Here is a 26556-nt window from a genome sequence, read left to right as displayed (position 1 = left end):
GTCAAAGGAAGAAACAGTACTTACTGTTTATATGCTTGATTATTTATAATACTTTTTTAAATAAAAAAGTATAATAGTTGCATTTTTAAAATCTCATAAAATCATATGGTGAGTGTTTTTTGTTTTATATTGGTGTTAACATTAAACAGAAAGTTAGGTTGGAATACAAGGCATGTGTTTTAATAGCTTCTCTTTATGAACCCTAAATGAACCCGAACCGAGAACCGGAAAACCCTAAATGGACTTCGACTCAGTTCACTGACTTAAAACTCCAGACCTCTTTTTTATTTTATTTTATAGTTCTTTAAAGCCCTTTTCTGTCTTAAAATAAATCACAATTGCAAATCTCTAAATGACTTTCTCTCAATCATAGTCATCTAAATCTGTGTTGTGCGTTGAGAAACCGAGCATAGGAATCAATACCATCTTGCACAGCCCCTGCGATTAGCGGGCGTGGATATGACAGGCCCGTCTGCCGGAGACGCGTAGGTTAAGCCCGGCATTAGCGTTGACTGGGGCAATTAGGAATGTCATTTTAATTATCTGTGGCATGGGAGTGAGAGATGTTCCTTTAATTTGTTTGAAATCAAAAGCAGAGTAGCAGGTAGCATCGCTGCGAGAATGGCAGCCGTAATCGCCTTTGTTCCCTTTGACACTCGCCGAAGACGCCGACGAATAGAGCGTGTCTTCAGAGCCCAACTTAGCCAGCAAGTAAACATTATCGCTTCATTGTGTCTGCGCTCCAGAAACACAAAAGACTGATTAGAGATGAGGTGAGAAATCACTGTAATGGCAGCGGTGACATTAGCAGGTTGGAATTATTGTGTTGAAGAGCACAATACCGGCGCGTGATAGGCTGTCTGTCAGCCAAACAATGCGCTCGCTCTTGAATTTTTACTCCGTCTGAAGTTCGGCCCAACCCATCATTATTTATCGGCCTTTTCAAATCTTACAGCGCAAAGTTGATGGATTTTATTTTTAACTTTACAAGATTTCACTTTGTGAAAGCTCTCTCTCTCTTTCTCTCTTCATCTTTCTCTAACTTCATCTCCTGAAGTCTCTTTGTCCTGTTTCCAGCTTTACCTACATCACAAACTTTCATTCTTATTCTAAGTTTTGTAAACATCTACTGCGTGCTGTTTTTGATGCAATGCTTAAGAAATATAATATTGTATCACACGGAGAGCGAGAGCATAAAGTGTTGCATATATTTGTCTATTAACTGAATCTTTCCGGTTTATAACAGTTTAAGTTTCATGTTATTTTTAAAAGGTTATTTTAAACAAAATCTCTGCTTTGGAAACTCGAGCGCCGCTTGGACTTTCTAAGTGTTAATTCTCAGCGATGTGACGTGTGTAGAAATGTCGAGCCCAGGCGTGGGGGGTATCGTGGGACTTTTTAAGTTTTAATGTGCTGTGCTGAAGGTATATGTGAACCTCACATCATGTCTGAATGTCTCACTTATTCTTGTGGCTTTTCTATTCTTATCCCCCCCCCCATTTTTCTTTTCCTCTTTCTTTCACCGAGAGCATTACTCAGTCTGAACTTGCCTAAACCCTTGTGGTCACACCTCTTGAAAAGGTTTTGTTTCCCCTGTCAATTGGTATTCAGCCCAGGTCACATACGCTCACACACACGCTGTTTTCATTTTAATTTGCACCTGTTGTGCAGTTGTTCAGGAGGCAAGTGCAGACCAGTGGATTAGTCAAAGATCATGTTAGGAACAGATATGCCTAGTGTAATCTTTTTGTCCACAGGGGAATGTTAAGATAGACTTTGCTGCGCGTGGTGTGGGGTGGCAACGCTCGCCCCATCGAAAGCCGAACGATATCCGAACGAAACCAGAGCCTGCTTTCTGTTTATGGAATATGATGCCTCCCGATATTAATGCAGATGTTTCTCCTGACAGATTTAAAGATAGATGCATGAGTCAGTTGTTAACGTAGAGTGTCAGATTAATAGTGAACTTGTGTGTATTAGATGTCTTTAATATTGATCGTCTCTGTTGTGTTCTGCAGTGGTGGACTATGAGAACGTTGTAGAGACCGGCTCGGAGACGGAAGATGACGACAGACTCCTGGTGTCGGAGGAGGACGGCCTTCTCAACGGTGCGGGGAGTCCCGTTAGCCTCGTCAATCATGAGTCTGTAGCTCCGCCCTCCCCCACCCTGGATCACACGCTACTGAGGAAGACTGTGGATGAGGAAGATGACATGAAGGATAGTGGAATAGAGAATGTTTGGCATGACAGTGACTTGCTGAGCACTTCAATCGATGGCACTGGTGAGTACTGTCCTTTTTCAATGACACGTCTCTTTAGGACACACCCCTTTACTCTTCTCTCAGACACACCTCTTTCTCTTTTAGATAATCTCCTCTCAGATATGCCTCCTTCTTTTAGACAAACCCCACTCCTCTTAGACACGCCCCTTTTACTTAGATAGACTGCTCCTGCTTCTCGTAGGGAGACTCCTCCTCTCGGACACGCCCCCTTCTCTTAGACACACCCACTCCTCTCAGACACACACCAACTCCTTTCAGACATGGCCCCTTCACTTAGACAAACCACACTTGCCTCTCTGAAATGTCCCCTTCCTGTGGGCAGATTCCTCCTCTTGGACACACCCCTTCCTTTAGACACACCCCACTTTTTTCTGACACGCCCCCTTCTCTTAGACAAACCACCTTTCTTTCAGACACACCCTATTTCCTAAGACAGACCGTTCTTGCCTCTCAGAAATGTCCCCTTCTTGTAGGCAGATTCCTCCTCTTAGACACGCCCCCTAGTCTTAGACAAACACCTCTCTTTTTAGACACGCCCCCCTTTTCGCTCAGATACACCTTCCTCTCAGACACACCCATTTCGCTTGTCTCATGGTTTCTTCCATTAAATTGGAATTTTCAGTTTGCTACTAGGAGAAGTGCGTTTATACACCCATGTTGGGAAGATTTGGCAATTAAACACAGCAACAAGCAAGATTGTGATCATTTAAACATCCCCTCTACTCTCAGCCACACCCTTACCTTTCCGATGCGTGCACCTCATTTCATAGACACACCCCTCTCCCCGACTCTTCTCAACTAAAGTGTAATTTTCCTCTTTAGTTAGCACACAACACCAGTTTCTACCTCTCGTAATCGGCCGAGGCGAAATTCTGTTGGTTTGGTCGAGCATCGTCTGTAATTGCAGTAATAGCAGAACGCCGTACGCGAATCCATGTAAACTCCCGGCTCCCGGTTTCTCCTCCTGCAAGCGTCATTGGTGCGGGAGGCGCAGTCAGAGGCGCGGGGAGATAAATACTCTTAATGAGGGAGCGAGGTAATCATTAAGGGAGGCCAGGCTGCTGCTCAAGTCATTAAGAATCTTAAATGAAATTTTTATTTTTATGATAGCCATTTACATGTGTAATAAGAGTCAATGATTCTTGGAAGCATATGACAGAAACATAGCAGAGTGAGAGACCATGGAAGACAGGCCATCTAAATGAGCAGTTCTTCACTATTCATTTGTGCTAATGAACTAGCTGTGCACAGAGCCGAGAAAGAGAGAGGGCGTTCAGGAGTCTAAAAATTTAATACTGCACCCCCCCCCCCAAAAAAAAATCTTCCTGCACGTTTAGCGAGAAGCGCTCGAGTCGGCATGAGGAGGAATATCATGAAGCCTGATATTACTGCAGGAGAGCGTCTGGATTCATTATTTACAGTCAGTCGCTGCAGTTTGGAAATTCCAAGCGTTGTTGCTTTAGTCCAATGTTTTGAACCTAGGACCCCTTTCATGACCCCAACTGTTTGAAATCAAACAAAAAACGTAGTCACAAGTCATCAAATTGACTCTACTAAAGGGCCGTTAACATAACGATAACTATAAAAAATAGTTTTAAAAATCATTTTATTTTGAAGAGAATAGCGGAGTTCACACCACAACTAGAATGATAAAAATACGATGAGCGATATTCTTGGGATTACTGTTTTCTACCGGTAAATGATAAACCAATGACAGCCAATCAAATCTACTTGAATCTAAAGTGCGCACATTTGAAATGGCACTGTGGCGCTGCTCATAAAATGACTTTATAGTATTTTTATTCTACTACAATAACTATTACACCAAAAGGTAATTCGATTACACAAATTAGATTCACTGTTTAGAGAAAAAACAATAGCATATTTATACATTTAATGTGAACAATTACAAGTATGTATGCAATATTAGTTATGCCATTGAAGGTAAATTACAGGCGAATTAGCATAAAATTACGTTATCGTCTGGTGGTGTGGATGCTAATATAGTTATTGTTATAGTTAACGTTATAATGTGAACGGCCCTTTATGCTCTCGATCCCTTTTTATATTTGAATATTTTTATTATAAATTTCTAATAATGTAATGATGGTCGATCACTTACTATTTGAGAATGATGCATTGCTGATGAGAACTTGGCCATCATCCTACTATTTTTTTACGCATTTTACGATTTTACACAAAAACGTTAAGAACCGATCACACATGAAAAGTTCTTGCATTCAAAACTATTTTGCCCAACAGAATACAGAAAGCACAGGGATCTCAATTTCAAATTGAAACCACTTTTAACAAGTTTTATATTTCATTTTGCGTGCATCGTAACTTCTTTACTGTAACCACATTTTTCCAAACTAACGGTCGGGTTGAAATTATTTTCTGTAATCAGCATTATGCAGAAATGTTGTTGATAGAGTTTAACTTATACTGAACCCAGAACATTCTTTTAATTTGATAAAACTTTGTGGAGCCAGAATGTCTGTGATTTCTCTGTTGCAATTCTTCAGCGTGTGTGTGTGTGTGTGATAAAAACCTCAACTGTGTTTTTGCTGGTCTCTCTCTCTCTCTCTCTCTCTCTCTCTCTCTCTCTTTTACTCTTTCTTCAAACTTGTGGGCACTCTTCTTCAGCATTTAAGACTTTTTTCACGCGTTTGGTGCCTGACTGTCTGTATTGGTACCTCAGCACATAACTCTGTCCTGAGATCAGCCCAGCCCACTCTCTGGTGCTCTCTTTCTTGTCTGTTTGCTCCAGTCGCTCAGTTTTCTGTGCTGTTGTCGTCCTTGACTCATTCTCGTATCCTGTAATGTCCTTCACCAGTGTGTTATCGGTGATAGAGACTTTAAATGAATCACCTGCCCGTCTTGCTGCTCTTGTCTCACTGTTTTACTTTCTTTGGGTCCTCAGAGAGTGGTTCGGTTCAGACAGGAGCCGTATGTTTTCAGAGAGCGAGCTGACGGGCTGTGTTTTGAAAGTAAACTGAGTGAATGGAGTGAAATCATGAGGTGAAAGAGACTCGACATGAATCTCTTCAGAGCTCTGTTTACGTATCCACCACCTCAAAACTGATTTATCTGTCTGAGACAAAAGCACAACTAGATCAGCACTCGAATACTTTGTGTGTGTAAGAGAGAGAGAGAGAGAGAGAGAGAGAGAGAGAGCAGGATGTTCGAGGATGTTCAGTTATAGTTTTATACTGATGTAGTATAAACAACGAGGTACAAAGTCCAATCTCACAGCAGAATTAAAGACATGTAACAAGAGTAGCTATATTTTTATCCAACTATTTTTATGCACATTTTTTTGGGATATTGCTAAAAAAACACTGGATGGAAAGATGCGCCTTAATTCTAAAAATATTCCGATATTTAAAAGATATTTAATTTGCTTAATTAAGTTGAATAAAGTTCTTATCCGATAAGAAAAGAAACTACAATGGAAACAATTTAATTGAATAAATCCCTAGATTCGCAACAAAAAAGTTTGTGCGATGGACGGCATAACTGGACTAACCAGCAGACCAATTTCATTGCATGACTTATCTGAAATAAGAAATAAGTCAAATTATCTTACTTGATGTCATTCTCAAACAGCAGGAATTTTCCTCCGAAAGCATGAAGCACAAATACTTAAAGCAACACTAAAGAGTTTTTTTACCTTAAAATAACATTTTCAAAAAAGTTTCTGTCATTCATCCACTCGAAACAGGGTGAACGGCCAAAACCGCACTAAAGAAGTTTCTAACCGTCGGATCGCGGTCCTGTAATTCGAGTGAAAACTACAAAACTTGCTATACGGCAGACCTACAATCCAATCAGAGCCAGCTTTGCTGCAGTAGGCTAAATTATTTACGACCTGTAGGGGGAGCAAAGAGCAAAAACTCTTTAGTGTTGCTTTAATTATGCGTGAAAAGGATTTTATACAGTGGCTTCACTTACTGATGTTTTGCGGCAGTTTTGTAGGAAGTGACGATTCTGTTCTCACGACTCACTTGATGAAATCGCAGCTTTATTTGCGATATTGAATATTTGCAATATTCCGATTTTATCTCATAGAGAATGAGACGTGGTCTGGGAACCACATGTTCATTTTCTCGTATGTGAGGCGTGGTTTACGAATGCCTAGAGCTGTTTATTGGGCCCTACGAATGCCTATCAAATGCATATGTATGTAGCTCATAGCCAGTCGTTGTGTCACGTAAACGTCGTCATCGTCTTGCTGCCCCCTCCCCGTTCTGTGATTGGTTCCCTATTTCAGGTGAAAATTTGGGCCATGGTTTTCATGCTAAACTTGCAGCGTGAATAAATTTGCACGCAAGGCAGCATGAGGAAACCCAGGATCATTTTGACCGTAAGTTTGACATGCAACTTGTTTGCTTGTTCAGGTGGTCTGAACATTCTTGCCCTGATCTTTGAGTTTGCTGTAGTTTGTTTCTCAGTGCACTTGACTCTTTCCTTCGCTTTGTGTGATTGTTGTCATTATAAACAAGATGCAGAACAACATGTTTTCAATCCAACTGTGTGTGCATCATTAGACTCACCTCTCTCTCTCTCTCTTTTTCTTTCTCTCTGTCTATCCGTCTATCTGTCTTTCTGTCTCATTCACAGATGATCTGAAGGGTGACTATGACAGCATGGGGCCTGATGCCAATTTGCCATCAGTCGGGAACGGTTCAGGTCAGTCACGTGCGTCTACTTTATTTGCTTGACATTTTTAATAAAGTTAATGAACCTTGCCATTCATTAAATCTAGTCGCTGGAATTGACAAAGTTAGTGGCATCTTAGAGAGGTTTAGCATGTAAACTAGATGTTAATGAGCGGTACAGTTTCTTTTTGAGTTGTACATGGAAATATTTACTACTGATGGTCAGATCACAAACTCGACGTAGATTATGTTTGCTTTGTGTCATTCTGATGAGGTTTTAGTGCCTGGCCATTGATTTTACCACGGTAAAAAGACTATGTCGTTGAGAAGGAAAGGCCTTTTTTCTCTCTCTCTCTCTGTGAGGGTGTGTAGTTTTAATAAAGCTTTCTAATGTTAGACGCGCACTCCAGAGATAAACAGCTCGTCTCCGCTGTGCAGCCCACGACGTTCCTCTGCAGCTGGGCTCTTTGAGCAACAGGAGAAGTGAAACATTAGATCCTTGACTTTAGACCATCTTCTGTGAGATCTACCTCCCCCAAATCACATTTCAGCCCGAAATCTAATTTGCACGTAAACTCGATTTGTTTAGATCATGTACGCCGCGAAACCCACAGGAGCGAGGAGTCGAACGTGTTGGTTTGTGAGGCAGGTACAGTAATGAGAGCCAAGCCGTTCGCCGTGTTAAATAATGTTAAAGGGCTGCCGGCTCTCTGACATTTTCAAGACATTTTTGACAGCGACGCAGCCCAGCGGCTCGACCTTTGCACAAATGAGACGATAAAATGTTTACTGTCAGACAAACCTGACTACAGTGTTTATACCTTACACAAGCTCGTTCTAATTAAAAGCTAGCTTATAAAAGTGAAGTCAAACACGCTCGGTTCCTCCTCCGGAATATTTCACTTGTCACTTGATGAATTAGAAACGGAGACGGCTGTTAGATAATAAACTTGTACGTTATACAACAACTGCATACGCAAACATTGTGCTGGAATTCACACCTTCTGCTCTTTTAAAGATTTAGTATTAGAAAATAATTTTGTAAATGCATTTTTCTTTAAAAGAAATTACTTTATTACTTAGAGATTGGTATTTTTAAAAGATCAGGGGAGGTTTAAGCTTCTGCACTGGGTGTCTCAATGAATCTTAAGTGGATCTGATGCAAACGTATTAAAAATCTTTTGATTGCAGACATTGCTGAGATTTTATCTAAAACTCTTGAGGTGACGTGAAATTGCATCTAAGAAATTAAATTAAAAAAAATAGATTTTTCTTTTGTATGTAATTCATGTATATCACATATTAAACAGAAAAAAAAATGCACAAACCAATCATGATGCATGTTCATGTCAAAATTGATCTAAGGTGTAATGGAATTATCGTCTGGTCAAGAGAACTAGGAAGTGATGTCGGGGTTACGGCAAGCATCATTTCCTCCTTGTCTGACTGCCTCTAATACGGTTAAAAGTAGAAAAAGGGTTTATTGTTAAAAGCTTTTCCATGATTCGAATGGTTCTCCAGCTAGATTAAGTCATATTTCTTATTTTAGTGGCCATTAGGTGGCTAGATAAGGCAGTAATTTAGACGTATCCTTCCCAGAACGTTTCTCTAATGTTCCTGCGTTCTTTTTATCACAGCTGTTGCTACATGTTTCCGTCACCTTCCAATGCACCATATTTTTCACATGCTAGAAGGGGTCCAGGTCTTATTTAATCTCTCTCTCTTTCTCTAGTGAAGGGTGTGCATTGCGTTCCTGAGTTCGAGGATTTCTTCGGGAAGCGTAAACTGGTGGAAAGCGAAAGTCACGTGGTCAGTATCGCAGAATACCTCCAGAGGGGCGATACGGCCATCATCTACCCCGAAGCACCCGAGGAGCTTTCCCGATCCCGCCTAGCCACGCCCGAAGCCAACGGACATGAGGAGAACGGTGAGAATGCCGTCGCTAACATGGGCAGCTGTTGCTGTCGTCTGATTGGCCGGCTGCCCGAGTGTTTACCTTTAGAGCGAGGTGCAGCTGTCTGCGTGGTGAAATTAGAAACTCTAAATTTCTCTAGTGGAGGAGGAGCTGAGGACATTACAGTGCATACCTCTCTGATGAAGAATGTGTGAAAGATTAGACATGCGAGAACCATTGGGAGCGATTATAACCACAACTGGCTTCAAATGCTGCCAGAGTTGCTTTTAGCCAATGAAATAGCCATTTATTCCAATACAATTTTAAAAAGTTTCTCGACATCACTTATCATGCAGACATGACCAAACGTTACTACTTTAAGCTGATTTTTCATATTTTAATGTATTTTTGAGAGCCTGGTTTACATGTTCTGTTTCGCTCTGGTCTGGTCTTGATCCACCAGTGGCTACAGTTTAAAATAGCTTATAAATCCCGTTATATTTCTTTCATCACCAACAAAGCCCCCCGAGCAAAACTCGTCAAACGTCAATTTGAGAGCACGCTCTCGAATGCATTGGCGTGAGCGCTTACGAGCGCTGATGCCAACCTCGATGATGGCACACAGTGGAGCAGATTGTACAGATACCTCCTCATACCACGCCGGGCACAGTGCCCGCTCTCAGCCGTCGCTTTGCTGACCTCTCTGCTTCTCCCTCTGCCGCAGACCTGCCACCTGGAACTCCAGATGCTTTTGCCCAACTGTTGACCTGCCCCTACTGCGACCGAGGCTACAAACGCTTGACTTCCCTAAAGGAGCACATCAAGTACCGGCACGAGAAGAACGAGGAGAACTTCGCCTGCCCTCTGTGCAGCTACACGTTTGCTTACCGCACTCAGCTGGAGAGACATATGGCCACACACAAGCCAGGACGAGATCAGGTGAGCTGCATTTCCTCTCTCTCTCTCTCTATCTATATTTCTCTCCCGGCGCTCTACTGTATATGTCTAATGTGCTGTATTCCCTTGGAGAAAAGATATCGTTTTGATTGGCAATCATTATTAATTTTTCATGGCATTTTGAAGATGCAGATCTTTTAATGGTTATAGCTTTAATTGAGGTCTAAATGGTTTTTTGATGGCCTCCTCTGATATGATACTGCAGTCTTATATTCACGATCCAATGGCTATGTTAATTTCCAATTTAGAAATCGTATCCGCTCTTTAGGTTTTCTTTTTTATGTTCTCTAAAAATCAGTTTGTCCGTGGTGACAGAGTAACGCATCGCAATTTCCATTTGCGTAAATGATTCGGGTACGTCGAGAGCTTGACGTTTGTCTCTTAACAGTCTGTTGTGCCGTTATTTACACGCGTTAAATGGGCCGTCGTATCCAAATACAGTAGAGTGCAATTCCCTCAACAAACAGGTAGAGTCTCTCTCCTGACTGATGAAGTACAATACAATGAATCGACGGTCTCTCCGGAGACAAAACCACTTATCGCAGCATCTCGGCTCAGGATCAGGATGACTCCCGAGGTCGTGTGAGATGAGATACTGCAGCTCTTTATCTCTCAGACACGACGCTGTGACGAGAACAGAATGATTCGATACGCAAAGAGCTGCCAACTTCTTCACCTGATGCCACGGGCCGCTCAAAACATGAACAGATGGCCCATTCTGCACCCGTGACCTCCCTAATCCACAAATTACTTCCTATTTGTTGCTCTTCGTTTCTGTGCTTGATTCTGTTAAAAACTCGAAATCAGATCGTGATTGTCCAAACGTGCAGGAGACGGAAATAGAGCGCTCTATGTGTCTTTGTGAGCCCAAGCTCATTTTTACCTGCTAAGCCTAAACATATGCAAATAGCCAATCAAAGGCCCCGCCCACACCGTGCTTGACACTGTGTAAAAGCATCATGTCGGGCGGACGGGTCCCTATCCTCTCCCCGCTGCCAGTCACAATTAGGACGGCGGGGTGACATATCGAGGGTGGCGCGTTGGGACCAAACCTGCCTCCCTCCTCAGAGGGAGGGTGGGGGGGCAGAAAGCAGCTGTTGCTGTTTGTTTATGCGGCTCGGCAGCATATGAGCGAATGGTCGGGTCCCTCCCGCCGTGGGCCGCTCGCTCCCCGCTTGATGTTTGAAGGTTGCCGCTGTTTGAACAATCCTCTCTGTGTGTCCCGCGCTTTATGCCATCTGTCTCCAGCGGAATGCGGGCCTCTCTCTCTCTCTCTCTCTCTCTCTCTCTCTTGTCTCTCTCGCTCACTCTCTTCACCACCAGTTGTCGGAGCCGATCATGGGCGGCGCTCACAGGCCTTTTGTGTTTCTCTGCCCGTTCGACATGCTCACCTCCCACTCTGAATTAATTGTGCTCGCCTGGTGCGCTCTCTGCTTCTCTGCACCGACGCCCATATTGTTGTTGTTGTTATTGTTATTATATTTTGATTTTCGAGGCTCTGCTTTGAATTGCAAATGCGAGGGGCGCAGTTCTCATGTTCTACCTTTGAACAGCAAATGAAGTGCCTGCCTACAAGCCGTGTTCACGGCTTATTAAAGAGACGTTTGAAGACTTTAAACAGTTTGCGCATTTGAGTCCAATTATGAAATTGCAATATTTATGCGAACCCACCTTTTCGCGTAATGAACCGTTTGCTCAGGTATCTGAAGGACGTGTTGCTTAAATATGCTGGATTCGTTTTGAACGTTTATCCTACATTAGGAAAAGTGGGACATTTCTGACTGCTTAATGAAGAAAAAACTAGCTGCCTGTGCAGTGTTTCTGAATGGTAAATGTTGGCTTATTATCACTGTTTAAATGCACCCAAACCAAGCAAGGTTGCATTTGGCCTGTCATAAAATCATTTGCTTAAATCTTTCCTGTTATGTGTGTTTGTTCATGTGAATATTTTCTCCTCCACAGCATCAGATCCTAAACCAGAGTTCTGGAAACCGCAAGTTCAAATGCACTGAATGTGGAAAGGCCTTCAAATATAAACATCATCTCAAGGAGCACCTGCGGATACACAGTGGTACGTCACTTTCCTTTCATTACTCACTATGTTATTTAGCATTGAGAAAATCCCTTTTAAATCATAATTCCATAGACAAATATTTTAAGGTTTGTGATATAAAATAAGCATTGTTTTCTGTTATATATTTATCATGCAAATCAAAAAAAATTTGGCTTTTCATAAAATAGACTGAGCTAAAACTTTATGCACTGGAAAAAAATAAAAGCATATTTTTTCTGTAAAAGTCTTTTCTATGTAGCTGCTTTGCAAAAATGCACAATTGATGAGGTTCTTAATCATAAATTATCTCTCAATTCTAGGTGAGAAGCCATATGAATGTCCAAACTGTAAGAAGAGATTTTCTCACTCGGGGTCATACAGTTCGCACATAAGCAGTAAGAAGTGCATCGGACTGATCGCCATCAACGGCAGGGTGAGGAACAACATAAAGACGGGTTCATCTCCGACCTCTGCGTCTTCCTCCCCCACAAACGCTGCGATATCACAACTCCGACACAAACTGGAGAACGGCAAACCTCTCGGCCTGCAGGACCACTCGAACCACCTCAATATCAAATCTGAACCACTGGACTTCAACGACTATAAGCTGATGATGGCTTCTCACGGATACGGTACAAGCAGCCCGTTCCTGAACGGCGGCGTGAGGGGAGGCAGCCCGCTGGGCATTCAAAACTCCCAGAGTCCCCTTCAGCATTTGGGTATGGCTATGGAAGGGCAGATGCTGGGATACCCGTCACTGGGAAACAACTTTAGTGAGGTGCAGAAGGTCCTGCAGATCGTGGACAACACCGTTTGTCGACAAAAGATGGACTACAAGCCAGAGGAGATCTCCAAGTTGAAGGCTTACATGAAGGAGTTGGGTACCCACATAGAGGAACAGAAGCAGGGGCTCACGTCACCCACTGGACCCCAGAATACTCTTCCGCTCATCAATCACAACGGTGCAACCAAAAGCATCATAGATTACACGCTAGAGAAAGTCAACGAAGCCAAAGCCTGCCTTCAGAGCTTGACCACAGACTCTAAAAGACAAATTAGCAATATCAAGAAAGAGAAGGCAAATCACATGCTTGATATAGGTACAGAGGAGAAACCCCACGAGAATAGTAACCTAATGTTTACACCTTTCTCCTGTCAGTACTGCAAAGAGACTTTCCCTGGTCCCATTCCCCTGCACCAGCATGAGCGTTACCTTTGCAAGATGAACGAGGAGATCAAGGCGGTGCTTCAACCCGCTCAGAATGCCATGACCAACAAAAGCGGCTTGTTCGGAGAGAAACACGGCCTCTTGCACCCTTCCGTCATCCCTGAGAAGGGCGTCAACGGCCCCATCAGTCCGTACAAGGACCACATGTCAGTGCTCAAAGCTTATTTCGCCATGAACATGGAGCCCAACTCAGAAGAGCTACTGAAAATCTCCATAGCAGTCGGCCTTCCTCAGGAGTTTGTGAAAGAGTGGTTCGAACAAAGGAAAGTCTTTCAGTACGCCAATTCCAGGACTCCTCCGTTAGACATGAACCTTGTGGAGCGGGGTCACGTGATCTCCGCTCACACGCCCACTAAAGACTTTTCAGGCATGCGGTCCCCTATGTCCCTGGTCAAAAGTGCCGACCGAATCACGTCCCCCTCCGTCCCCGAGCTTCATAACAACATCAACAACTGTGATACCCCACTCAGGCTTTCCAAAACACCCCATTTCTCTCACCACAAGCCACTGGGAGAGAAGCTGGACCACTCGAGAAGCAACACGCCATCTCCTCTTAACCTGTCGTCTGCCTCCTCCAAAAACTCTCACACTAGTTCTTACACACCCAACAGTTTCACCTCTGAGGACCTGCAGGGCGAACCGCTGGACCTCTCGTTGCCAAAGCTCATGAAGGAGCCAAAGCATATATTGACTGTGAAGAGCAGACCCAAGCTCAACAGCACCCCCGTTGACCACAACCACGTCACGACGCCCCGCGAGCACGCGGACGAGCCGCTCAACTTGGCTTATTTCTCCAAGAAGGAGTTTGGCAGCCCCAATGCAAACAACAATCTGGAGAAAAGCTCTAGCCCCATGTTCGGTCTGAACCCTTTCGCTGCCAAGCCCATGTACACCTCCCTGCCGCCCCAAAGCGCATTTCCACCCCCTACGTTCATGCCCCCGGTGCAAGCCAGTCTCCCGGGACTTAGACCTTACCCCAGCCTCGACCAGATAAGCTTTTTGCCACACATGGCCTACACATACGCAGCGGGGGCGGCCAGCTTCGCCGAGATGCAGCAGAGGAGAAAGTACCATCGGAAACCAGGGTTCCAGGTAAATAACCGTCTCGTTCTTTTTAAAAGCCTCAGGCCTTGTGTGTCTTTCTTCTAGCCCTCTGGTGGGTGGGTTGCGAGCGCAGCTCGGCTACTTTGAGACACTAATTAAAAGCCACTCAGAGTGGGAGAGGAGAGTTCACCTCAAGCCCGGTGACTGATGAGAGCAAACCTGCAGCAGACGTCATTGCCTCTAGTGCCGTACACCGGCTCTGATATAGTGCCAAGCGTTCTGTTGCCAGCCCTCGACTGAGAGCAGGAAACAGATTCAAAGTGGCAGGTGCTCCGAGTGCTCATGAGTGCTCGTGTACGTTCGCCTGCGGTGCTGCCGTCCTCTTTCCTGTCTCAGGTGCGAGAAAAGGATTACGAGTCAGTGAGCTTGAGACATTTCTCTTTATTTCCATGCCCTCGTCTTTTTTTCTGCTCCTCTTTTTTCTAGATTTCTACAGCAAGAAAAGCTGAAATGAGTTTGAGCATTAAGATTAATAATGCACACTCCCCATGTTCATTACATCTCGGCGCTGAAGGCTGTTTAACATCGGGGAAACCATTCTGATAAAAAGTATTAATAATGTTTCCTATTCTAAGTTATTAAATTAGATTTTAAAAATACAGCTAAGGGCATTTAGCTTAAATTGATTGCGGAACGATAGCGTAGAGGTTTCTTAAAAGAGACTGCGTCGAAGTATTGTCAGTCCAGAGCCCTCACTGTCCTTAATGAGGGCATCGTCGCTGCCGTTTCGGCCGTTTCGCGCCCCTCTTGATTTAATCATTACCGCTTGAAATTAGAGGACTGTGGCAATATGCCCCGCCGTGCCTCTCCTCGTATTGTTATTAGCTTCTAATGTAATAATATTTTTTCCCCATTAATTTAAGTTTAAGCCTATCGGGGTAATCTCTGCTCAGATAAATACTGCGCTAACACCCTTTCATGTATGAAATTAAACCAAATTTGAATGCAAATATATGGAATAAGGTGTGATTAAGAAACCTCAGAGAGAAAGGCCTCATTTGCAATATCCTGCCTTTACACGTCTTTTCAGCGCACAAATATTTTAATGTTTAATTCTTTTGATCCCAGAAACGGCTTTTCTTTTAGCAGAGCATTTAAATTGCCTAAAAAGTCGAAAATATAGTGAAATTTATAATAAGCAAGTTCCCGTTTATGAGCTAATCCAACATTTGCAATATAAGCTTAGTTTGGTATTTCAGAGCACGGCATGCGGCGAATAAAATGTTTATGCTTGCAATCAGTGGGAAAATAATCTGCTATTTTGTAACAAACAGTAAAACTATCGATCCTGTTTTAATGGTGTTTAAAATGTTTTATTAAATATCAACATAACAATAATAATGCAGTATAGATCAAACACATGTAAAGTGTAGTTGTGTTGTTAATGTTGTCTGATCTAAAGTAATGCTGATGGTCTCTCTTTCCAGACTGAACTTCTCGACGGGACGGCAGATTATCTGAGCAGTCTAGATGATATGGCCGACCCCGAGGCCTGTCTGTCCAGGAAGAAGATTAAGAAGACAGAAAGTGGTATGTACGCGTGTGACCTTTGCGACAAAACATTCCAGAAGAGCAGTTCCCTCCTCAGACACAAATATGAGCACACAGGTATATATATATATGTATATGTATACTGTTCTAGACACCATCATTGAATAACTGTCTGTCTAATTCGCGTCAGATATTCACACTGCTGCTGTCTCTCTCTCTTTCTCTCTCTTTCTTTAATAATTTTGACTTCTCTCCTCTTTTTGACTTTCTCTCCTGTTGACAGTCAGTAAACTTAATTCATATAAAAAGACACAGCACTGATGTTATACTGATATTAAAAACACAACTGATATAAACCTATGTCATATCCCCGAACACCGAATGACTGAAGATTTAGCTTTTTTAGACACACAATTTTTTTTTATTGTGTGAACAGTTAATATCACAATAATCCTCCAAGAGAATTCAGACTTACTTGACATTTGTCATAATTGCTCCCTTTACCAGTAATAAAATGCAACCGTAAATTATATAAATTGTAAAATATGGTAAGGTAAAAGTATATTTTGTAAAAATGCAAATAAGGTGTGAAATGAAATTATATAGATGTTAACTGAATGTTAAGTCTTTGAAAGTCAAAGATCTTCTCATTTTATATAGAAAATATATATTAAGTAGAGATAAACCGATATTAAATCTTCCACCGATACTGATAGCTGATTATTCAGACTGATATCGACAGATAGTTTGGTGGTTATATTAACTTGCATTAACTAAATTCTAAAAATAAAATTTTTCTAATGTTATATATAATGAGAATTAATATTGAACATTAAACTAGTGATGTTTCTTTACATTTTCTATACAAATATCTCAAATTCATAGCATTTTCTTGTTCTCTTTTGATTGACAGGATATATCTGCCATGACTATCGTCTGTTTTTAAACTATCGGCCGATAATGTAAAAAAAACCTTTTATCGGCTGATACCGATTATTGGCCGATATATCGGTGCTTCTCTAATATGAAGTAATATAAATATTAATAAATCTTCATCTTACAGTATAAATTGTTTTATACATGTGTGCCAGTTTAAATCGGTATATGATAAAGTTTATGTGAACAGAATTGACATTTTGACTTGCGGATGTTAAATTTAATTTACAACAGAAAAATCATGAGCTGGATTTAAATTCACCCCCAAAAAAATCACTCGCTGTGTTACAAAACATCTGTAAATCATGTGGATAGATTAAATGTGATGAAGATCTCTCACCCACACACACACATGCACAACTGCGCACACACACGGATGCACACACACACATGCACATGCACAAACGTACACACACACACACACACACACACACACACACACACACACACACACACTCACACACACACACACACACACACAAACACACACTTTATCTTTCTCCTGATTGCATCACGACATACAGACTGGAATGAACTTAATCCCCCCCCCCTCTCTCTCTCTCTCTCTCTCTCTCTCTCTCTCTCTCTCTCTCGCTCTCTCTCTCTCTCTCTCTCTCTCTCTCTCTCTCTCTCTCAGCTGCAGCTGTGTGTTTGCAGAATAACAGTAAAGTTCAGATTAGTGTTGGGCAGTAACAATCAGACAATCACATCATTTTCAATCTTATCTAATATCTCAATATTTATGTATTTTATGCATCTGGTTTAAAATGTGGATTTATTTTTCCCAGATTAATTATTTGGCCATCGCTGTTAGTTTTTTTTATTAGCAGACACTTTTATCCTAAGTGACTGAGAGACCATTCAACATTGTATTGTCTTAGTTGCCAAGTAAATATAATTTAAAGTTTAATTCAGAAAGTAAAATATACATTTTTCCTGAATGATTTTACTACACAGTGATAGACATTAATTATTCCCAGATTTACTTGAATCATGTTTATGTAATTATTTCATGCAGAAATGGCTATAAACAAATTCCCCAAAGGTTTTGAACGATCATGAAATGAATAATTTTATTCAGTCCATTAAATTAATTATTTGAAACTGAACGTTTGAACTGATTTATAGAACATGAAACTTTAATATTGTTTTTGCAACTGAAGTTTAAATAATCATTTAAAGGTACAATATGTAACTTTTAGATTTTCTGGATGTTAAGTCATATTAATATAAAATACACAACTTATAATGCTGAAAACACTGAACAGGAAAATGTTTGTGACTGTATGTTATTGGGGTTGTTTTCAGTAAAGCTCATGGATGGTGAAACAAGATCTGATTTCAACCATTTTGCCCCTCATTCAAATTTCTGGGGTGTTTTGTCAGTTTTTTGTTTTACATTTATGTAATTGACGCTTTTATCCAAAGTGACTTACAGTGCATTACAAAGCTATACATTTTCATCGGTACAGTATGTGTAGTCCTGGGATCGAACCCTTGACCTTTTGCACAGCTAACACAACACCCTAGCACTGAGCTATACTTCATTTATACCTCAAACTTCTTCTCTTCTCTTCTGTTCATTTTTTATTCTTTTACTTTCTACTTTACCGTCTCTCTCTCTCTCTCTCTGTGTCTTTTCATTAGTCCTCACTGTGTCGGATCTTCTTCTGGACACGAGCGTGTTGCGTCATGAGTAATGCAGATCGCAACAGTCTCAGTCTCTTTACAAAAGAGTTACGCTGCAGGAAACCCTCGCTCAATCTCACTCTTTATTTGTTTGTCCCTGCGCAACAGCTCTGTGTGTTTGTTTAGTTTGCGACGGTTTATTTGTGTTGCAGCGTTGTTGCGATGCTGGCTCACCGCTTCACGCTTCACTTCTGTGAGGGAATGTTACAAAGTAAATACACAAACGCTCGCACAGACGGCACACCGAGCAGAACTGCAGCCAGAGAAGAAAGACAAACACACACACAACACTCCAGCGTATTAGATTATTTCCGCTTGTTTTTTCATCCGAACTGTCTTTATTAAAAGTTTATTTTGCTTGTAAAATCTGTGATGCTTAATGTGAACCGCAGCGCTCGCTCACGGCGTCTCCACTGTTGTCTTGTGTTTCCGCAGGTAAACGGCCGCACCAGTGTCAGATCTGCAAGAAGGCCTTCAAACACAAGCACCACTTGATCGAACACAGTCGCCTGCACTCGGGAGAAAAGCCCTACCAGTGCGACAAATGCGGCAAACGCTTCTCGCATTCCGGCTCGTACTCGCAGCACATGAACCACAGATACTCCTACTGCAAGAGAGAAGCCGAGGAGCGAGAGGCGGCGGAGCGGGAGGCGCGGGAAAAGGGACACCTGGAGCCCACGGAGCTGCTGCTGAACCGGGCGTACCTGCAGGGCATGGCTCCGTCCGGATACCCGGAGCACCCGGAGAGAGAGCCCATCCTCAGAGACGGACTGAACGGGAGCATACGAGAACGCTTGAAGGACGTGGAGGGAACGTTCGCCAAGATGGGGCGACGGCGGGACGAGGAGTTCGAAGAGGAGGAGGAGGAGAGCGAGAACAAAAGCATGGACACGGACGGTGACACGATGAGGGACGACGAGGAGAACTGCGAGCAGTCCATGGACGAGAGCTCCGTGGACGGGAAAGCCGAATTCAAATCGGATCACGAGGACGTCGCGGAGGACATCGCGGTTTAGCGATGTTTTCGTTCAGGGGTGCGAGAAGCTGCATTATGCAAAAATGAAAAGAGGAAAATAAATAATGAAATTTTAAAAAATTGTACAGTATTATGGCCTAAAAAAAATGTGTGGTGCTACCATCTTAAAATCCTGTGTTCCATAGTATTTATAGCACAAACTAGTAACTTGTACAATAATTGCACTCTGCTTCTATAATCACTACGAAAATAAGAAAACTATTTGCCGATGTATATTTATTATACAGTACAGTGTTAAAAAAGAATCTGCAGCTCACGGGCTGTGAGCCGTCAGTATTTAATGCTCAGTGTTTCTGCCCTTACCACACATATACTGATACACACACACACACACACACACACTGACACACACTTTAAGGCCTAATTTATGTGAAGGAACGTGACAGTATTTGGTTTGTTTGGATGATATGAAGTCTTAAAGAGACTGCTGAAGAGAGAACGAGCAAAGAAACAGGCGAGGGGTCAGATGAAGCCTTTGTAAGGTCGTTGCCTTATAGACAAACCTGTTATTCAGCACGTTTCTGAAGTGCCGACCCCGTTCAGCTCGTTCTCTCTCTCTCTTGGCCAAGCAGCTCTTTAGTTTACAATGATGTTTGTGCAATTTTCTTCTTCTCAGTATTACACCAAACCAGAACCGCATCTTTTTATTTGTAGATTTAAAGAACATCTTATTTATGTGGCCCATTTTTGTATCTCCTGATTTTATTTATTTCATACTGTACAGTACAGTATTATAGTTCTCAATAAATAGATCTATTTTAGTAAAATGGAACATGAAGTTAATGAGAGCATTTATTGTGTTTACCTTAATTGTGAAATGCAAATGATTTGTTTTTCTGTTCTTTTATTTTCCAGTGACTGGAAATTCCAAAATTTGGAAATTTTGATACGATATTGTAAGATCACTGTATTTTCAACTGAACGACGTAAAAAATTAACATCCGCTTTGATGTTTAAAGCGGAACGGGGACAGTTGAGTTCAATGTAAGATAGCGTAACGGACGAGACACGACAACCTTTCCTGAAAATAATATGTCTTTGTAAGAGTATTATGGATTTTTTCATTTGTAATTTCTCTTGGAAATGACCATGCTCAAATAAAAGTAGCCAAATTAAAGAAGTTTTTTCCAAGAACGCCACTGTGTGAACGTAAGCGTGTGTGACCGTTTGATGTATCGCAGGTCCTCCATATAGTCATGTGTTTTTGTTTTAGAGGACACACACACACACACACACACACACACATCATTATAATCTTCTGTCTCAAAGCGGCAGAAATTTCACCTTTCAGAGGTGATTCACAGCCTTCATCATTAGATATTCAACAACTTCACAGTCGATAAAGACTGAGCAGGTTTTCAATGAACTCTTCAAATAAAGAGCAAAGAACCTGTCGAACAAAGCCACAGAGAGAGAGAGAGAGAGAGAGAGAGAGAGAAAGAGAGAGAGAGAGAGGACAGTGAAGCTTAATGTGTCTTCAGTTCTTACAGCATATGCATATGAAAGACAGATCAAATATTTTCACACAGAAGATCGTCTCTATATCTCCTTACCTGATCAACTGATGATACATCTACACTTTAAACTCTATTCACTGTTTGTTACAATGTTGCCAAAGCATGAAATAAAAAAACCACAATTATCACAGGAGCAGAATTAAATTGTGCTCAACTAAAAAAATATATAAATACATCAAATATTAAAACTTTCCCTTTTGAATGTTTATACTTTTGATTGACGTGTAACAAATGCATCTGGAGACTGGGGCTAGTTGTCACCCTTTTAACTCCAGTGAATATTTCTGTATATTTACAAACCTTAAAGCCTTTACAAAATATAATAAAATAAAACAACCTACTTAGCCAATGAAGCGTTTGCACTGTAATTACCCATTGTGTTAGATTGCAGAAGATATAATAAAATATTCAAATTAAAATCTACATTCATTATTTAGTTGATTTGAATGTGTGCCATTGTGATTTTTTGTGTTCACCCATTTTCACGTAGATAATCATTTCAGTTTTTAAATAAAGAAATGTAATATTTCAAAACCAGAATCTAACATCACTAAGAAAGCACAGCTACAAGAATAAACATTTGTGCATGAGGATTTATGTTTTCTGTGTAAACCAGCACCAATATTTATATATTGCCTTAGGTCTGGGTTTTTAAACTCACATATAATGAACCTATAGCAAGGGACCCCTTTACTAAAATATATATCAATACAATTTATAAAAAAACATGTGTAAAAATAATTTAAATGATTTTAGTACACAAATATAAATGGTATATTCATAAATATTTACAAAAACTAATATATTAATATTTTTTATTTTTATTCAAGAGTGAAGTAAATCATCAGCTGTCCAGCACAGATGAGAAGCTCATGATGATGTTTGAGAGTTTGAACAGTAGAGCTGAAGATCACAGGTGCTTACACAAAATACTCAAATACTGTCATGTCCACTATTTTAAAATGTGAAATAGTTTTAAAGGGACATTTCACAAGACTTTTTTAAAATGTTAAATAAATTGTTGGTGTCCCAAGAGTTTGTGTGAGATGTTCTAGCCCAAAACATTATAGATAATTTAATATAAGATGTTAAAATTGCCACTATAAAGGTGTGAGCAAAAATGTGCTGTTTTTAAGTGTGTCCTTTAAAATGCAAATGAGCTGATCTCTGCACTAAAGGCAGTGGCATAGTTGAATAGTGCAGATTAAGAGGCTGTATTATTAGATCCCCTTATGACATCACAAGGGGAGCCGAATTTCAATTAACTTTTTTACATGCTTGTAGAGAATGGTTTGCCAAAACTAAGTTACTGGGTTGATCTTTATCACATTTTCTAGGTTGATAGAAGCACTGGGGAGCCAATTATAGCACTTAATCATGTAATAAACTTTGATAAATAAGTATAAATGTATTGTAGCATAAATAATCAAAATAGACCACATTATATTTGATAGTGTTTATAAATGAACTATTGTAAAAATAATTCTGACACACAGCCGATCAACAAGACTCAAACATCTCTTGTTCCCAAGTCTTGCTGGAATCACACTACTGTCCAAACTTTTTGACTGATTTTAATCATTTGCTGGCTGTACAAATCTGTGTGTGTGTGTGTGTGTGTGTGTGTGTGTGTGTGTGTGTGTGTGTGTGTGTGTGTGTGTGTGTGTGTGTGTGTTTGAGGGTAAAGACTTGGGTTTAGGGGTAGGGTTTGGATTGGGTTTCAATAATGGTTAGGGTTAGGAATCCTGTTTGATGGTTGGGGAGGGGATTGCATTACATCTATGAGTGTCCTCACAAAGATCGCTGTACACACTGTGAATGTGTGTGTTTGGGTGTGTTTGGGTGTGTGCGCGCGTGTGTGTATCTGAACACTGATTAGATGTCTTCTCATGACTCTGACTGCAGGTTCTCAGCTGGACATCAGGAACATCCTTCATTATGTGTATCCAGTGGAGCAAAGCTGTGATCGTGTCATACAGGTTATAATCATACTGTATCTGTTTACATTACACACACACACATTTATATTACACACACACACACACACACACACACACACACACACAAACACACACACATTTACATTACATTTATGCATTTGCCAGATGCTTTTATCCAAAGTGACTTTTTGAATTTGAATTAACATAACATATTAAATGATATAGTTTAGTGCTGTTGGTTAGTAGCCTAATTTTTCTAATATATAATTATGTAAAATGAATGTATTTTTATAAAATGTCATAACTCCCCAAAGCACCATCTCATGTGACCTCACAGCTGTCTGTCATGAGAACAGTCAGTGATTTAATCTTTAATCTTATTTATTTACATTTAAAGTACACATTCCAATACTTATATATGCACTGACAAATTGTGTGTGCATGTGCGCGCGCGCGCACGTGTGTGTGTGTGTGTGTGTGTGTGTGTGTGTGTGTGTGTGTGTGTGTGTGTGTGTGTGTGTGTGTGTGTGTGTGTGTTTGTGGGTATAGTTTATATTGTGTTGTATCTGATGTCAGTCTAATATGTTTTAAACTCTGTGTGGACACAGAGATCTGCAGTAAATCTCTTTTCATTTCTTTCTACTATATGTAATTTTTTAAGGCGAAGCATTTACACACAGCCGCTGGGGATTAGGCCTTAATGACAGAAGTTAATTATATTAAGTGTAATTTTTAAAAACAGTTCATGAACTGCAAATTATAGTTAAGAGCCCCTTTAATGTGCTTCATGTTAATTACATGTCTTAATATCACATAAAAAATAAAGAATCCAAGGAAAAAGAGATGGAAAAAAACAATTTATGGGTAATGTCATTCATCACTCGGATTACAGCGGTAAAATATACACTCATTTTAATTCAAAGCCTTTACTGAGCTTTTATACGTGAATAAACTCTGATCAATTCAAGTATTAGGACTTATATTCTCAGCTGTAATATTTATTTAATTACACATTATTTAAGCATTTTTTTGCTTTATATATTTGCTCATATATAAGTGATTTAACATGCCTGATCTTACAGTATAAATATAATTGTTGTAAATTTGGTAGACATTTCAAGCACATAATAATAAATCAAATGTTTCTCTCTCTTTAATTTCTCTCTATTTTTTATTTGTGTGAAACAGAAAGCGTCACAAACGTCCAGCGGCTCATTATCGTCTCATAATTAACCTCCAGACTTTCTCCTTCTTTCCTCGTCGGTTATGAAGTTTCACTCTTGAGAGGCAAAGATACTCTCGGCTCGCTCAATTGAAATAAAAGAAGAGAAAAGGTCTCGGCCATTTTGTTGCTTTGAAACCTTAATCTAGAAAAATTCAACTTTCCTTTATCCTTTAATACCAGATCAAAGAGCCGAGAGCGAACCGATTCCAACCCCGTCCATTATAGAGAAAACAGCAGAAAGGCTTTGAGAAGAAAGTGTGAAACGTCCTCACACAAAAGGAAAGGTTTGGAGGCTCAATTACTCATTTATTCACCGGCCTAATTTTATGCGTATCTCATTTGCATGTCATTTTTGAGGGCGAGGCAGACATTTCCACCGGTAATTATCCAGCCAAATACACGAACCACCCGAGAGCCGCGTGTTCGTCTGCGGGCACTGGTGTGGTGTCGGTCAGCATCCACGCGCTGTTTTGATGTGAGTTTTTATTTGTAGATTCGCTGCAATCAGTTTGTGATATGTTAAAGACTCCGGCCGGATTCTGTGTTGACCTCCCGGAGAGATGAACATCAAATGATTCAGCTCACCGTCTCCTTCATGAAGATCTTTGAAGACCTGTGAGATGTGATGTGCTTTAGATCTGGACCGAGTCCAGGACAATCATTTCTTCTGCATACTTTACTTGAGCGGTTTTGCTGGAAATGTTTATTTGTTTGTGCTTGCATGCGGTCCACTTCTTTAATTCTTTCATTTCGGTGCAAACGGCGATCTGGCGTGAAGCCACGTATCGATTATGAAAAGTCAGGGTGATTAAAACAGCAGAATGCGTGTGTGTGAAAGAGAGAAAAACTAAACAGGAGAAAAGAGAGAAAGAAAAAGCCACAGGAGTCAGAGACCTCCTCCGGTTCCATCACTTGTAATCATCTCAGATTTTGCTCAGAAACACTCGTGAACTTGCGTGGGAGTTGTTTTTACTTCATTAAAAACTCACGAGAACTCTCACGCTGCAGAAACCAACCCTTAACACTGAAAAAACAAGCAAAAAATAAATAAACTTCATAATGGAATTGTTTCCTCAATCCTCAATTTGGGAAGCTGGTGATTGGTTGAAATGATGGGTTCTGATTGGTTGGTTCTGTGTACCTCACTTATAGAGCTACCAAATACCCAAAGAGAGAAAATGTCCATAAAACCTCTAACCTTATAAATATGAAGTAAATATTTAAATATATTTTATCAACTACTTCATATTCAAATTGAAGCATTTAAGGGGGACATTTCATGAGATTTTTTTAAGATGTCAAATCAATCTTTTGTGTTTCCAGAGTATATGTATGTGACGTTTACGCTCAAAATATTATACAGATAATTTATTATAGCATGTTAAAATTGCCACTTTAGCAAAAATCTGCCATTTTGGGGTGTGTCCTTTAAATGCAAATGAGCTGATGAAATGCAAACACTGATCGCCATAATGGTGCTTTGTTGCTGTCAATTTTTTTCTCTCTCTGCACTAAATAGTAATAGTGTAGATAAATTAAGATTAAGGGGCTTAAAATAGATAGATTAAAGTTATTAGTGTAGATTAGATGCAGATTAAGGGACGGTGTTATTATAAAAAGATCCCCTTCTGACATCACAAGGGGAGCCAAATATCAGGGAGCTATTTTTTCACATGCTTGCAGAGAATGGTTAACCAAAACTAAGTTACTGGGTTGATCTTTTTCACATTTTCTAGGTTGATAGAAGCACTGGAGACCCAATTATAGCACTAAAACATGAAAAAAATAATAACGATCTTTTGGTTAAAGCCTGAGCCACCTACCATTGCGCAATGGACACAAAAGATAAGACAAGTTTATTTAATGGAACGGTTGCCAGCACAAGTGCAAATAAAAACCCCAGCTTTTGAATGAAGATGGGATCCAGTTATTGACTTTCTGAAATAGGACATTAAATTGTATATGTTTCTGATTGTATATAATGTATGAAGCCCAGTCTCGGGACAATGCTGCATTCTGATTGGCTGAGAAATGTTTCATGGGTGTTGATTATTTTTCTGTAAACCGCACACCTAACTTGTCAAATGTCTTAAAAATAGGCACCAGAGCAATGTTTGTGGTAACCGTGGTATAAGCGAAATAATTGACCCCGGTCTTTTGAATTATTTGAAAATAATGCACACCTGCGGTGTAACGGCATTACCAACTTGGTGTGCATTATTTTCTTATAATTCAATGGCCCGTCGTCAATTATTCCTTACATAATGCACACCAAGGTGGTTATGTGGCATGACACGGGTGTGCATTATTTTCAAATAATTCAAAAGACCTGAGTCAATTATTCCTCTTATACAACGGTTGCCACAAACATCACACACATATATTATGCAAAAAAATCTGTTTTGTTTTGTATGCGATTAATCGCGATTAACTCAATAAACTGCGATGTCAAAATCTTCACGAGGTTAAGATGCTTTTTATCTCAATGATGAGTTTTTAATCCAGTAAACACGCAAACACAAAACTTCTAACTTGAGTAACCG

At 40.5% G+C, this 26556-nt stretch overlaps 1 protein-coding gene across 3 annotated transcripts in view; it reads left to right on the top strand.

The window, feature by feature from the left end:
* The window catches only part of zeb2b (zinc finger E-box binding homeobox 2b), a 67241-nt gene extending 46776 nt beyond the window's left edge, over positions 1-20465 (top strand). Inside the window, exons 3-10 of one of the 3 annotated variants that reach the window (XM_055213576.2) lie at positions 2019-2282; positions 6906-6974; positions 8676-8870; positions 9562-9776; positions 11757-11865; positions 12168-14167; positions 15607-15787; positions 18731-20465. In XM_055213576.2, coding sequence (XP_055069551.2) covers positions 2019-2282; positions 6906-6974; positions 8676-8870; positions 9562-9776; positions 11757-11865; positions 12168-14167; positions 15607-15787; positions 18731-19311 — 3614 coding nt within the window. In that variant the 3' untranslated portion in view covers positions 19312-20465. Of the gene's footprint in view, positions 1-2015; positions 2283-6905; positions 6975-8675; positions 8871-9561; positions 9777-11756; positions 11866-12167; positions 14168-15606; positions 15788-18730 lie in introns of all 3 variants that reach the window. The other 2 variants (XM_073870639.1, XM_073870640.1) reach the window with 2 other exon arrangements.
* Positions 20466-26556: the final 6091 nt, after the last annotated feature.

Source organism: Misgurnus anguillicaudatus, chromosome 8, assembly GCF_027580225.2.
Source record: "Misgurnus anguillicaudatus chromosome 8, ASM2758022v2, whole genome shotgun sequence".
In the NCBI taxonomy this organism is placed as follows: domain Eukaryota; kingdom Metazoa; phylum Chordata; class Actinopteri; order Cypriniformes; family Cobitidae; genus Misgurnus; species Misgurnus anguillicaudatus.
Note: the sequence above shows the minus strand (reverse complement) of the source record. Positions and strands in the feature narration are given on the sequence as shown.